Source organism: Pagrus major, chromosome 10 (assembly GCF_040436345.1).
Source record: "Pagrus major chromosome 10, Pma_NU_1.0".
Classification (NCBI taxonomy): domain Eukaryota; kingdom Metazoa; phylum Chordata; class Actinopteri; order Spariformes; family Sparidae; genus Pagrus; species Pagrus major.
Genome location: NC_133224.1, coordinates 3,401,765 through 3,415,795, shown reverse-complemented (window position 1 = coordinate 3,415,795; position 14,031 = coordinate 3,401,765). Strand labels below are relative to the sequence as shown.

Below are 14,031 nucleotides of genomic sequence, written 5' to 3'. Positions count from 1 at the left end.
CCTGAGCAGTTTTTGTGGTTTTCATGAGTCCTCATATCTGATACACAAATGATATATCTAAGCTAATATTGATCTGTTGACAGATGCATCAACCGGGCCCTAGTTTTTATGCATATTTTCCATTTGCACATACAAAAAAACTTGGAAAATGCAGAAAAGTTGATACAGTATTGAAATGTGTCCAAAAGGTCTTGCAAAACACAACAAACAAAAACAAATGCCAAATCAAATATGAGGATGTACCTCCTACTCTCAGATTCAAAGTTAGGTTTCATTTCCCCAAAAATGAAACCTCACCCACAGTATATAAAGCTCAGCACAGACCATTTCCTCATCAGTCCGGTAAAGACATGGCTTTCTGTAAGTATCTCTTTTCCTCTGACAATACCGACACATTTCTTAATTTGAAACTACTGATACTTCTACTTATACGTTTTCCTTAAATGCAGTAATGATAGTAACCATATTAAATGTGTTTGATTAAACCAGAGCAGCTGTAAATCTTGATTCTATTTCCATCTCTTGTTTCAGGGACAGTTGCTGCAATTGGAGCAGGAGTAGGAGGATGTAAGTCTTTGAATAACCTTTACCTGTGTTTGCTTTTCAATTCATTTCAATGTATTTTAATGTAGAGAAGCCAGGTACCTGCTAAACTTGCATGATTTATTATGACGTGGGCTAACAAATGATTACAGTATCATTAGAAAGTAAGTTTCCTCTTGTCCGTGTGCAGTAGGTGCTCTGGTCGTGGCTCCTGCTGCTCTGGCTGGAATAGGTTTCACTAAAGCTGGAATAGCAGCAGGCTCCTATGCTGCAGGCTGGATGGCATCGACTGCAGTTGCCAGTGGAGGAGGAGTGGCAGCAGGAAGTGCAGTGGCTGTGTTGCAGTCAGTCGGTAAAAGCAATTTCTTTGTTTTTTAAATGTAATCTTCTTTAACGTTTGTCTTTAAATGGTGAGAGGATCATTGCTGCAGTAATCACAGGGTCAGTATGTGCACTATACGTAAACAACTTCATATTGTGTTCACGGATTTATAGTTTTTGGTTTACGATAAAGTGTTTCAGTACAATACAATGACGCTAATGTGTATATTGGTGCTACTGTTTCCTTTAGTCCTTTGGCTTGAGAGCATACCTTGATATAAGACCTGTGTAACCCTGCTGTAGGTGCAGCTGGTGTGTCGGCAGCTGCCACTGCAGCTGCATCTGCCATTGGAGGGGCAGCAGGGATGGCGCTTACAGTCATTGCTAACCAAACTGGAGCCCCCTAAAGATCTACAGCGTGGATATATATTATTAAAGTCGGGGTGAGTGATTCTGTACAAAGATGGTTTATGGTTGAGTCTCATTCGCAGGTCGTCAAGCTCTGGGTTGGTGGCTCAGTCAGAGACACTATTGTTTATTGTTGACTCATGACTCAACAATCAAGAATTGCTAACTCCTACTTTATATATTATATCAAGCACTGTTGTCATCTCAAACAGCTGACATTTTTGTGCAATAAATCTGTCAAACCTCCAGCTTCAATGTGTCGTCTGTAAATATTTTCATTCCACATAAATTAATGGAAGCACTCACTGGTTCATTAACTATTGTTACAGAAATTATTAAATAAATAGAGCAAGATTCTTTGTTTGTCCGGCCAAAGTGTAACATGTGAGCTGTAAAACCCAAACAATGAGCTATAGGATGGTATAAAGTTCATACAGCTGAGTGGAGCTGTGTAGTCAGGAGATTATCACCTGTAGGTTCATAACTATGAGCAACAGTTTTAATTTTAAATCTAGTATACATGACCTCTAATAACATTTATTAATAACGCAGCTTTAAGATAACTGACTCTTTAAATGTCTCTAAAACATACTAGCATCCCTTTACCTTACATTTAGATTAAGACGTAAGATTTTAGTGAAAAACAAATAATCTTAAGTAAGGTAATCAGTAATTTTAGGTCCTATTTGGAAGAAAAGTTGATTTTTGAGTCTCACTCTCAACTCTTTGGGATTGTAGGATGGGTATCAACACAGGACTGTATGTTATGGAGCCAGACGAAGCACTTGTTAGGATATTCACCGTTATCCTGATAATGGACAATCACCACGTTAAACTAATCCTATTCTTTTATCTCGATCTGCGATAAAGGCGACAGGCCTAAAGTGTTTTCTGATTAGTTTTCACTGTGGCGCCTCTGCAGATAACTTGAACTGTCATGTAGCTGTTTATACAGTCAGGTTCACCCCCCTCTCTCCTCAGTACACTTCACTACGTGGAGACACACCAGGTCTGTGGCATTTTAAAGTTGTGTGTATATATATATATATATATATATATATATATATATATATATATATATATATATATATATATATATATATATATATATATATGAAATTTACTAGTTACTGTGTACTTGTTCCACGGGACAGAAAATCATTTCAGAGGGCGTGTGAGAGACAGAAAGAAAGGTGAGCTTGTATACCACACACACACACACACACACACACACACACACACACACACACACACACACACACACACACACACACACACACACACAGCGGTGGGACAGATAATACCAGATGAAGATTGAAATGGGAGGAAGAATCAATATTTCCATTCAAACGTCTGTTTCATTTTCTCCAGATTAGAGGAGACTGTTTCTCTCTGTTCCATCACCAACCAGCCACCGGCCACAACACTGCCGCTGTGTGTGTGTGTGTGTCTGTGTGTGTCTGTGTCTGTGTGTGTGTGTGTCTGTGTGTGTGTGTCTGTCTGTGTGTGACAGAGAGAGAGAGAGAAGCTAGTGTCCTCACAGGGATGGAAAGAGATAAAGATATGTAACATATGAGACCACTGAGGGCTCTCTATAGGTAACATAAACGTGTGTGTGTGTGCGTGTGTGTGTATGTGTGTGTATGTGTGTCTATGTGTGTGTGTGTGTGTCTATGTGTGTCTATGTGTGTGTGTGTGCTTGTCCACACTTGGTACATTCCATTTCCACCGTCCACAGTGTCCAAATAAACTGTCAACCCTGGAATGGCTGATAAAGAGAGAATGTGTGTGTACGTGTGTGTGTGTACGTGAGTGTGTGTGTGTGTACGTGAGTGTGTGTGTGTGTACGTGTGTGTGTGTGTCACAATATTTGTCCTGTGTTATTGGAGCTCTGAGGCCACAGAGTCTTCTATAAACACCCAGCTGTGAATTATTCAACAAATAAACACATCTAACACCTCACACACACACACACACACACACACACTTTATCTGTGCTCACACACACACACACACACACACTTTATCTGTGCTCACACACACACATACATATTCCGACAAAATACACATTTTAAAGATGGATTAACGTTACTCAACTGACTACATGAACACACACACACATTTTACTGGTGTCACAGCCACGACCATGAAACACACACACACACACACACACACACACTCACTCAGACGTATAACAGAGTGTGTCGATTTGATTGTTTAAAGGAGAAAACGGCTGATGGATTGAATCAACTTTAGACACACACACACACACACACACACACACACACACACACACACACACACACACACACACACAGAGGCCATTTCATTTTGTCCCAGCTTAAGTGGATTTGTCTGTTGGTCAGTTCAGTGGAAGGTGAAACTAAAACTGCTGCTACGCTCAGTGACGGGGTGACACCTACAGGTTCACTGAGGTACCGCAGGGAACTACCTGCTCTGCTCAGATGGTCAAGGTGTGCGTGTTACATCACCCTCAGCATCACCTACATCACCCTCAGCATCTCCAACATCAGGCAAAGAAGATTTTGTTTACTTTTCTTTTAATTCACGCTCTCAAATTATTATTCCAAAGAAGCAAATAACAGAATTTGAGGGTGAAACTTACTGATTTGTGCTCATGAATTATACAAATATATCTCTAATAGAGCTTTTTCATGGCAGACATGTTTCTTTCTTTCTTTCATTGCCATTAATGTGTCAACTTATATTTTCAGATATGTCTGAGTCTGTGCCGGTCACAATTACAAACAGGTCCTGTAAACCAGGTGCAGTTTTTGGAGAAAATATTTATTATTAAAGATACAAGTGTGTGTGTCGATTATAGTTCTTGGAAGGAAAACTCAACTCAGCCAGGACAATTGCAATTGGTGCATCTATATTTAAAATTTAAGGAACCAGACTGGAACATGAGAACATAAAAACACCAATCAGAGCACTATTTGTTACTCAAACAACATGCGACAACACAAAGGGTGAGAGCCGGGGCCCCGAAACACTGCATCTAAATCTACCTGCGTCAACACATCACAGCCTGATACGGAGGCCCAATGACAACAAGCTGACACACACCTGCCAGGTGCAGCGACATCAACACGCCCACTGGAGTCAGGGTCGCAGACACACAAGCCTCCCACATTCATCTGCTGGTTATTTACCAATTATTTAAATCGATTGATTCAACAGAATTTTAAAAAAATTGCGAATAAAAAATTATCACAATTTCCCAAAGCACCAGGTTTCATCTTCAGCTGCATTTTCTGTCTGACGAACAATCGAGAAACACCAAAATATTCAGTTTGCAGGAAAATAGAAACAGAAACACAGCAAATCATCACATTTGAGAAGCCAGAGAGAGTTTAACACTTCAGCCTGATGAATACTTGATTAACTAACCGACTAATTGTAAAGCTGGAACGTAACTAAGTACATTTACTCATTAAGTTCGGCCTTTCAGTTCAATTTTGAGGTATTTTTACGAGTTAAATCCATTTTATGGTACTCAATACTTCATCTCTGCTACATTTTGGTGGCAAATACTGAACTTTTTAATCCACTACATTAACAGCTTTGTAGTTTAACTGCAGATTCAGAATATAAAGCTGATCAAATAATAAACTGTGAGATATTATTATTAAACAGTAGATGAAGTTAGGCCCAGCTTTACCAGACCAGTGATATCATAGATGTTTCACATACTTTTACAGGTAATATTTTATTGTGTTACTCGCTGTTGTAAATGAAAATAGATGTATTGATTCCTTGATACTTTAATAAGTATATTTTATAACTTGAATACTGCTTTAAATGACCTTTACTTCAGTATTTTGACAGCACACTGTGGTATTTCTACTTTAACTGAAGCTAAAGTCTAAATATTCATGTCAGCTGTAGTGTTCATAAGGAAAGTAAAAGTTTAAACAGCTTACCTTTGATGGTTTCAGCACGTGTCTCCAGTCGTCCCAGTAAAACCAGCAGCTCGTCCACCAGGCTAATCGGCGGCTAGCCACGTTAGCTACCTAGCTAGCCTAGCCACGTTAGCTACCTAGCTAGCCTAGCCACGTTAGCTACCTAGCTAGCCTAGCTTCAGGACGTTCTTCCTCTCCGCGACGCTGTTCGATGATTGACAGATAACCGCTGACCTTCCTTTGACCCTTCGATACGCCCCGCCCCCTAGTTACGGTTGCTACGGCGACATTTTAGCTCTAGCTGGACGCGGTTAGCAAACGGTTTCCCGCTAAAAGCCATAAAAACGGCGTTTTATTAGTATTTTATAATTTAATGTGTTCTTGTTGATAAAAACAGTTTCAGCCAAATGTTTACAACGCTAGCTGAAACCTTTTCAGCTGTAGCTAGCTAACAACCAAACTCTGTAAAATAGTGGAGCTGGGAGGCAATTAGCCTAGCTTAGCATAACGACTCGAAGCAGAAGAGGAACAGCTAGCCTATTATCGCAGTTGACAGTTGCGGATTTAACCGCAAAAAACAGTATTTCAGTATAATTTCTTTAATATAACGCGTTAATAAGTTCAAACAAAGGCTTAGCTTAGCACGACGACTAACCAAGTGGGGGGATTAATGGCAAGCCTTGTTTTATAGACTAACTTAAATAATAATTGTAGAATATAAATTCTTCCCTAAATTAGTATAAACTCCTTAATTGGCCTCCGTGTCCTCCATGATATCCAAGGCCCTGACTGGTAAACTGCAAAGCCGGTGTGTTAAAATAATAAAGTGTGCTACATTTTTATCAATAAAAGCTTTTTCTTAAAAGTTATATATATTTTTTTACTTCTGTTTTTCCCTTCAGGCACTGGATGCACGTTTCTGATTGAACAAACTTATCTGAACAATGATAGGCTGAGATTTGAGGCTTAAAAAACATAAAAGGTTATTTATTTAGTTTTTTTACAGCCTACTGCTAAAAATGAACTGTGTTGCAAGTCTGTAACTCTGCCTCCCTCTAGTGGCCTACAGTCTACATTTCACCCACAAGTTGGCTGCAGATGATTGCTGTTATTTCCCCTTTTTTTGATAATGTAGCTGTTGTGAGGCACTTTGAGACTGTAGTCGACGCTTCAAACCTGGAAATGATCAGTCGTCAGCGCTGCTTTCACAGAGTTTTCCAACCTGTGTTTATTGATCCACTGATGTGTCTGCTCACGGTTTCAAAAAGCATCTCCAATACAACACAGCCAGCATTTTACTTCAGAATAAAAATCTGTAAAAACACACACACAGAGATGCAAAAAACACACACACACGCACAAACCTTCATCATCAGCTCGGGAGTCAACAAGCACACACAGAAACACACACACACCTTAAATAGCAGCTTTTGTACAGCACACCTGCACACAGACAGACAAAAACAATAAAAGGATAATTATAAAAATTAAACAATTACAGAAACACAAATCAGTGACATTTAAAAAATAAAGGTACCTCATGTTGCATTTACTCATTAAAGGGGAATTTCACTGAATCTGAGACTTGAACAGGAAACAGGGAAGATGCAATTATCTGGTCTGGTTTCCTTTACTGATATAAAACATTTTTGACATATTACAATTTATGTTTTATATACAGGTAGAGTCGTAAACATGTCAGGCAACACAATAGGAGCATTCACAAAAGGTAGAAAAAATAAATTAACTCAAATCAAATTATTTAAAAGTCTCAGTTTTCAGATGGAATCAATATTTCAGTAAATACAAAACAGCAGAAATGATAACAAACACACACATTCACATTAAGAGGTGATACAGTATGAAGCTGCAAATCTACATTCAACAGAAAGAAAGAAAGAAAGAAAGAAAGAAAGAAAGTTTCCCTTAAGCATCAATTTCTCCAAAATAACCTCAGTGCACTGATTTGTGGTCGTTAAAATTGTCCAACAGAGATGAATCCAGTGTTGGTTTGTTCAAGACTACAACTTCAATCAAGTGATAAATTATTTAGTTGGTAAAATGTCAATGGAAATATTCCCATCACACGTTTCCAGCAGCAACGTCTTGAGATCAACCTTTTCGTTGTCAGACCATCGGTCCAAAACTCAAAGACGATTCATTTCAATCATGTAGAGCTGATTAACTGTTTGACAATTGTAAAGCAAAAATAAAATGTATATTTTGAGCTTCACAAACGTGATGCTTTGCTGTAGTTCTCTGGTTTATAGGATTGTAGGGTTGCAGCCAATGATTATTTTCATTGTTGATTTATCTGCCAAATATTTTCACGATTCATCATTTAGTCAGTAAAATGCCCAAAAAACTGTGGAAAACGCTCATCACAGTTTCCCAGAGACACAAGTGAGTTCTTCACGTTGTTTCTTTTGTCAAACTAACAGTCCAAAACCCAAAGACTCTTCATTTACTGTCAGCAATGACCAAGAAAAGCAGCAAATCCTCACATTTAAGAAGCTGGAACCAGAAAATATTTGACATTTTTGCTTAAAAAATGACTGAAACGATTCATCGATTATCAAAAAAGTTGGCAATTATTTTTCTTTCAATCTACAAATCGACTAATCGATTATTCAACTCAGAAAAAAAGAAGCACTTTGGATTCTGGGAAATGAAAATGAGCATTTTTCCTCCAATCTTTCACATTTTATAGACTGAACAATTCATCAGTTGTGATAATTGGTGTAGTTGTAGATCTACAATCATATAAACCAGATAAATATAATAATAATATTGTGTCATTTAGTTGATCGAATGATAAATCCTTTCAGCACTGCTGTTTTTTAGGAACTTGTATAATGTATCATAACCGATAGAAACCACTGCCGAAAACACAAAAATAACACTTTGTTGGAATGAAATGGACTTAACTGGGAAGCGAAACCTCAATTTAAAAAACCCGAGCCCGTTAACAGCTGGGGCAGAATCTGAAACAGAGACTTTAAAGACTGCATGTAACAGTACCAGATTCAGAGACTCGAACAGTTGAAGAAAGAAGCTGCTTTTACTAAGTTTACTTCTGTTCCGGAGGTCCAGACAGGAACCAGGGCTCACAGCTCCGTCTTCTGCCCAGACAGAGGCAGCTGTGGCTGGATCTCCTCGTCCGACGACGCCCCTCCGTCCGTCTTCTCCACCGGAGCTTTGCTCTTTTTCTTCTTCTTCACCTTCTTCTCCTTCTTCTTCTTGGTCGCCTTCTCTCCCTCCGAGCTGCCGTCTCCTCCCTCCTCTCCCTTTCCCTTCTTCCCTCCCTTCTTCTTTTTCTTCTTCTTCTTGTCCTCCGCGATGGCGGCCTGGTCTCCCTTCTTGTGCTTCTGTGGAGTCCAGTCCTCACTCAGGCAGGCTGGACACAGGAAAGCAGAGAGGAAAGGGAGGAAATGAAGGGTGAAGGGCCGAAAGATGGGAAAGATGAAGGCAAAATGAAAAAGGTGTGTGTGTGTGTGTGTTACCTTTGTCCTGTCCTTTGAGAACATGTTTGTCACACAGATACATGGTCAGGTCTTCTTCCTGGTTCCCTTTGTACCAGTCCTCGATCACGTCCTCATACTGCTCCACCAACGTGTCACACTGATGAAATGGTTTTGTGAGTTTTTTGTTATTGCATGTTCACAAAATCAACTCCAAGAAAAAGACGGGAAAGAATTTAGAAAATATATAGAGATTTATGTTTTTAGGTTCTGCAGTTAAAATCCTGTTTATAATACATTTTGCACAGTTTTTCTTTGTAATTGTGAGTTTTTTTAAGTAAACATAAAAGTTGTGATTTAAATTGGTTTTAATTGACAAACTACAGAAGCTCTGTTACTCATTTGTTTCCAGAACAGATAGAAAAAGTGACCCCCTGCTACCACTACGATGATACAACTACAGAGGAATCACAGAGTGCCTTTATTGCTTCTTTCCATTTGTGAACAGGCAGGAAAAAAAGTTCTGCCAAGTAAAAAACACAGTTTTACCAGGATGATCTTTTCAAGTTACTTTCATTTTCCATTTGTGAAAACAGGTGACGACTAAAAACTTTCCTGTTTTCTTCCAGGAGAGTTTGATGCATCGTTTTGGCGAGTTATCGTGTCCTTCTGTTGGCTACAAATATATGTTAATCTGTGCTAATCTGACATTGACTTTAGCTTTACTGATATCAGCTGTTGGATCATCAGAGTTTTTTCTTCCTTCCATTCGACTTAAAAATCTGTACATTTTACTGGATGTAGGATTTTCCTTCATTTCAGTGAATTTGGTGAAAGCACCTGTTTTTTAAGGTCGGCCACTTCAGCTGAAGTCTCGTTCCAGAGCTCGTAGGGAATATCCATCACCACGTTCACTCCTTTATTCACCAAACCATGAAGGGTGGAGAACGTCTCGGACATGCCCTGCAGACACACAGACAGACACACACACAGACGTAACAGTGCTGTCAAACAGAATGAAAACTTGTACCATGAAGCATCTCATCCTCATGCAAAAGTGAAAAATGTCCAAACTGCTCTAAACTGGAGGGCCTTTATCTTAAAGCAGCTGCAAGTGTGTGACAAACAGTACATGTGTTGTAAGCCATCTAACTTCCTGTAAGTTGATACAAGTTTGTTTCAGTGTGGAGATCACACGGACAGGTCTGTTTCTCTGCATTGGACAAAATGCAGTAAAAAAGTGACAGTTGACCGAAAAGACAAACACTTCAAGTACTACAAAAGCTAAATGCAGCTGTACAGTATCATGGGACATGGTGGTATTGCAGGTGTCATGTTTTAAGAGGCGATGCTTTGCATGATCACTTCCTCAATCTAAATATGAACCACTTTACTGTCACTTTAACGGTGTGAAATATGACAGGGGAACTTATTTACAGGCCAAATGAAGCTTAACAGTAACGGCTGTGACATTGAACCAAACACACACAGGAAATGATCTGAAAGAAGTGAAGTACCAGAATCTGTTGACAACACACACACACACACACACACACACACACACACACACACACACACTGACCTTGGCAAAGCGGTTACTGCCGGTTCTCTCTTTGTGCAGACTGTACTCCAGCAGCCTCTGACACACATTTTCTACAACCTCGATGAATCTCAGGTCTCTGTGGGGGAAGACAGAGAAAGAGAGAGATCAGGACACCTGCCGTTACATCACCCGGATCAAAGCCACCAAACTCTGTTGAAAAAAACAACAATTTTACCTCGCAGAACATGGGAGCTGCTGCTAACGTCACCGCTACCTCGATCAGTTTCGTTAGTTTGTGTTGTTGTAACTTTGAACCTGCCAGCTGAGGTGATCGACTGACCTGATAACTGTTTTTTGTAAAACACAGAAGTGTTGTGCTCCTGCTGCTAGTAGCTGAAATTGAAGTGATTGAATCATGTTAAAAGTTTTACATTTTGGACGAGTTAAAGGCTCAATGACACTGAGCTGCTGTTAACACACATCCACCACCAGCCTCAGCTCAGCAGCAGCTTCCCTGTTCTATAATAAGTTTCTCCACAGGAACTGAGACCTGACCAAGTTCCTGTCCCCTGCTGCCAAGTGTGTGTGTGTGTGTGCCCATGAAAGAGAGAGAGCGAGAGAGAGCGAGAGCGAGAGAGAGAGAGAGAGAGAGAGAGAGAGAGAGAGAGAAAGATCCAGAATCATCTGAGCAAACTCTCGTTCTGCAGACAGCAGAGTTGGAGGTTCAGTTTCTCCTGTGAAGTGACTTAAAGCACCACAGATGATGAGACACTTACGACTTGTTGTACTTGATCGGCGGCGCCCCCTTGCTGTCTATGAAGTGGTAGTTCCTGTCGATCACTTCTTTGGTCTTCCCCGTCTCGTGAAACGCAGACTTCATCTCGATGCTGACGAACTTACACACTGGAGGAGGAGGAGAAAGTGAGAGTGTGTTTACTGGAGAAACTGAGCTTCTGCATCTGTAGACTGTATCTGCACCGGTTTACATGTTAGCAGACAGGAGAATGACAGTGGAGGGACAACAGAAATGGGTTTAAAATGAGTTAGAAATCGTGCAAAAGCAGCGATTAATGTGTTTTTAAGGTTAAAATGTCAAACTCAGGACATATTTTGGTTATAGTTGTTCAATAATTTGGAGGATTAATATCAAAAATGCGTCTTTATGTGAAGTATCAGCTGATATATCGTTATCTGATGTGTAAAATCAAAATGTCTCATTCTGTATTGGCCTAAGAAATGTTTAAAATCAGTCAGGCTTAAATTACTATTACAACCATCTATATTTTATTGCTTCAAACATCATGATTTCAATAATAAAATTAGCAATTTTATTTATACATTAAAACAGGTTGGTTATTTGTTAATTAATATATAGATATATGACATTTTCAAGGTTTAATTAAAGGTTTGAGTCACTCACTTTGTTCCTTGTTGAACAATATTAGCTATTGTTAGCATAATTAGCTGAATTAACAATCGTTGCATCATTTTCTTACATTTTCCAGAGCTAATTGCAGAAATAAAAACAGATTTGAGAGGATTAATCAGCTCCTGCTCAGACTAACACAACATCACATGAGTAACATTTGGTGTTGTGCCATTTAACGTCAGAGGATGTTGTTGACATGTGTGTAAACACTGGTTACAGCTGGACAAGCTTTAATCCAACAAACCACCACACAGTGAAACCAAAGTCCATGTCCCTCCTGTCCTCTGCTGTGGACCCCTCGGACCGGCTCAGAGAACCGAGCCCTGCTAACAAACACTTAGCTTACCTTCACATTTGTTGGGAAGATGAACCCAGTCATCCTCCCCTCCATTCTTCGCTGCTCCGACCGACGAAATCACCCAGAAAACCGTCAAGAATCCCGCTAAAATCATATCGGCGGCTCAGTCTGACTCTTTATCCGCGTGTAAAGCCCGTTTTGTGGTTAAAAAGCCGCTGGAGGACCGCTGTTTCTCTGTTTCCACATCCTTCCTTGGCTCATCACAGCTGCAAAACCTAAATGTAATCACTTCCGCTTTGGGCGCGACGCACACTGAGCTCTCGGCCAATCAGAGAGGTAGTAGTGGCAGCGGCTGGACCAATGAGAGGCAGAGGAGGGCCTGAAAGATTGTAAAATGTAAGAGGTATCACTCTGAGGCTATTTTATGGCACAGCCAAACAGGAAGTGGACTTCTCATTGATTTTCACCTGTTTTGACTGAATGTTTTAAACAGCTATAATAATAATAATAATAATAATAATAATAATAATAACAACAACAATGGAGTGAGGGATGGAAAAGTGGCATTTCTTTATGTACTTTTAGTTGTTGATTGTGAAATGAATTTCATTTATTCATTTTATTTGTCAGGGACAGTGCATATTGATGAACATTGCTGTAAATATGCCAGAATTAGCCAAGAGGCTAGTTTTGTAAAGTGGCCAGATGTAAAGTGGCATCCTAAAATCAAGACGCAGGTTTAAAACAACAGTTTCAGTATAAAAGATAAGATAAAAGTAGGACAAAGACATAAACAACAATAAAAGCAAGACAAATACATTAGCAACAATAAGCAGAGCAGAACAAAGTACAACAGAGCAGGGACAGACAATAGCAGCATACATAAGCAGGCACACATATGACATGTACAATGCAGCAATCTTGCAAGACAGACAAACAAAAACACACAAGAGCAATCACAAGCAGACTAATCTTATTGTAGCAACTAAATACTGTTATATTATTATTTGTTTTTAAATCAGGGAAAGGTTGTTGTTCTCTTGATATATATTGAATTATGCTGGAGAGGGTCTTAAATAATGTTGTTATAAGTTATATAGTATCCTTTTTTTCTGGAGACCAAAGGAAACGTTGAAGGCAGTATTTCCACAAGCAGATCAGAATGTGCACAGCTTGTTTTTGCTGATGAGTAACTCCTCCTGTCTGTAGAGCATCTTTGACTGCAATGTTCTGCAATTTTCCATTTCATCCAACAGAGGGCGCCACGCACACACACACCTGAAGCTCAGTGTCACTGATTACGCAACATTGATTTGAAACCAAACTGTGTGTGTGTGTGTGTGTGTGTGTGTGTGTGTGTGTGTGTCTAGCTGTGTCAGCATCACCATCCGTTCAGAAGAGACAGTCATCGGCGTTGTGATATGTCAAGCCCCGGTTGTTGCCAACGGTGACGCATGTGCTGACATTTGATTGGTCTGGGGTCAGCGGACATGATTATTTAGCCAATAGCCTTTGACCAGCTGCACGCCACATTCAGAGAGGCGAGCGTGAGAGAGTGTGTGTGTCTGCACGAATACACAGAAAAGAAACAACATAGACTTTTAAACAAGACAATGACATGAATCATTAATAGTTTTTATTAATTAGTCACCTACATACAGAACACAGCTGTGACACTATCCAGTTATCACATCCCTTTAAAAGAACATAATTATTGATGAAGGGAGAAACAGTTCATGTGTCCATTCAATGTGTAATCTTCTTTAATCTCAACCTAGCCCATGTTAGACTGCAAGTAACCATAGAAACAATGCTACAAATGCTTTAAAAAGGGAACTCGATGTCTGAAATAAGTCGTTAAAGTGAAAACAGACGACTAACTCTGGTGTCATTGTTGCCGTCGTGAGTTCGGTCATTCTCTCGGTCTTTAATGGAGCCGTGGAAGCAGACAGAGATGGTGCCAGGCTGCCAGCGCGGCTTGATTGCCGGTCACCCTTCATTTTCTCGGATGGCAGAGGAAGTGGCACAGTGAGAGCGAGGTTTACGAACCCGCTCTGAGCACAGATGGTGTCGTTATTCTTCAGCCGTTAGATTGTCTCACT

The 14,031-nt window shown here is 39.8% G+C and overlaps 1 protein-coding gene and 1 long non-coding RNA gene across 2 annotated transcripts; one reads left to right on the top strand and one right to left on the bottom strand.

The window, feature by feature from the left end:
* Window positions 1-477: 477 nt before the first annotated feature.
* Window positions 478-1,520, top strand: LOC141003469 (uncharacterized). Its single transcript, XR_012179721.1, has 3 exons — window positions 478-567; window positions 734-895; window positions 1,168-1,520. It is a non-coding gene; the product is annotated as an uncharacterized lncRNA (long non-coding RNA).
* A 4,881-nt stretch (window positions 1,521-6,401) lies between these two features.
* cnpy3 (canopy FGF signaling regulator 3) lies at window positions 6,402-12,243 on the bottom strand. Its single transcript, XM_073475197.1, has 6 exons — window positions 11,978-12,243; window positions 10,979-11,105; window positions 10,242-10,338; window positions 9,500-9,622; window positions 8,702-8,819; window positions 6,402-8,595 (listed from the first exon to the last, which is right to left on the bottom strand). The coding sequence occupies exons 1-6, from the start codon at window positions 12,081-12,083 to the stop codon at window positions 8,306-8,308; spliced, it is 861 nt and encodes a 286-aa protein (XP_073331298.1). The 5' UTR covers window positions 12,084-12,243; the 3' UTR covers window positions 6,402-8,305.
* Window positions 12,244-14,031: the final 1,788 nt, after the last annotated feature.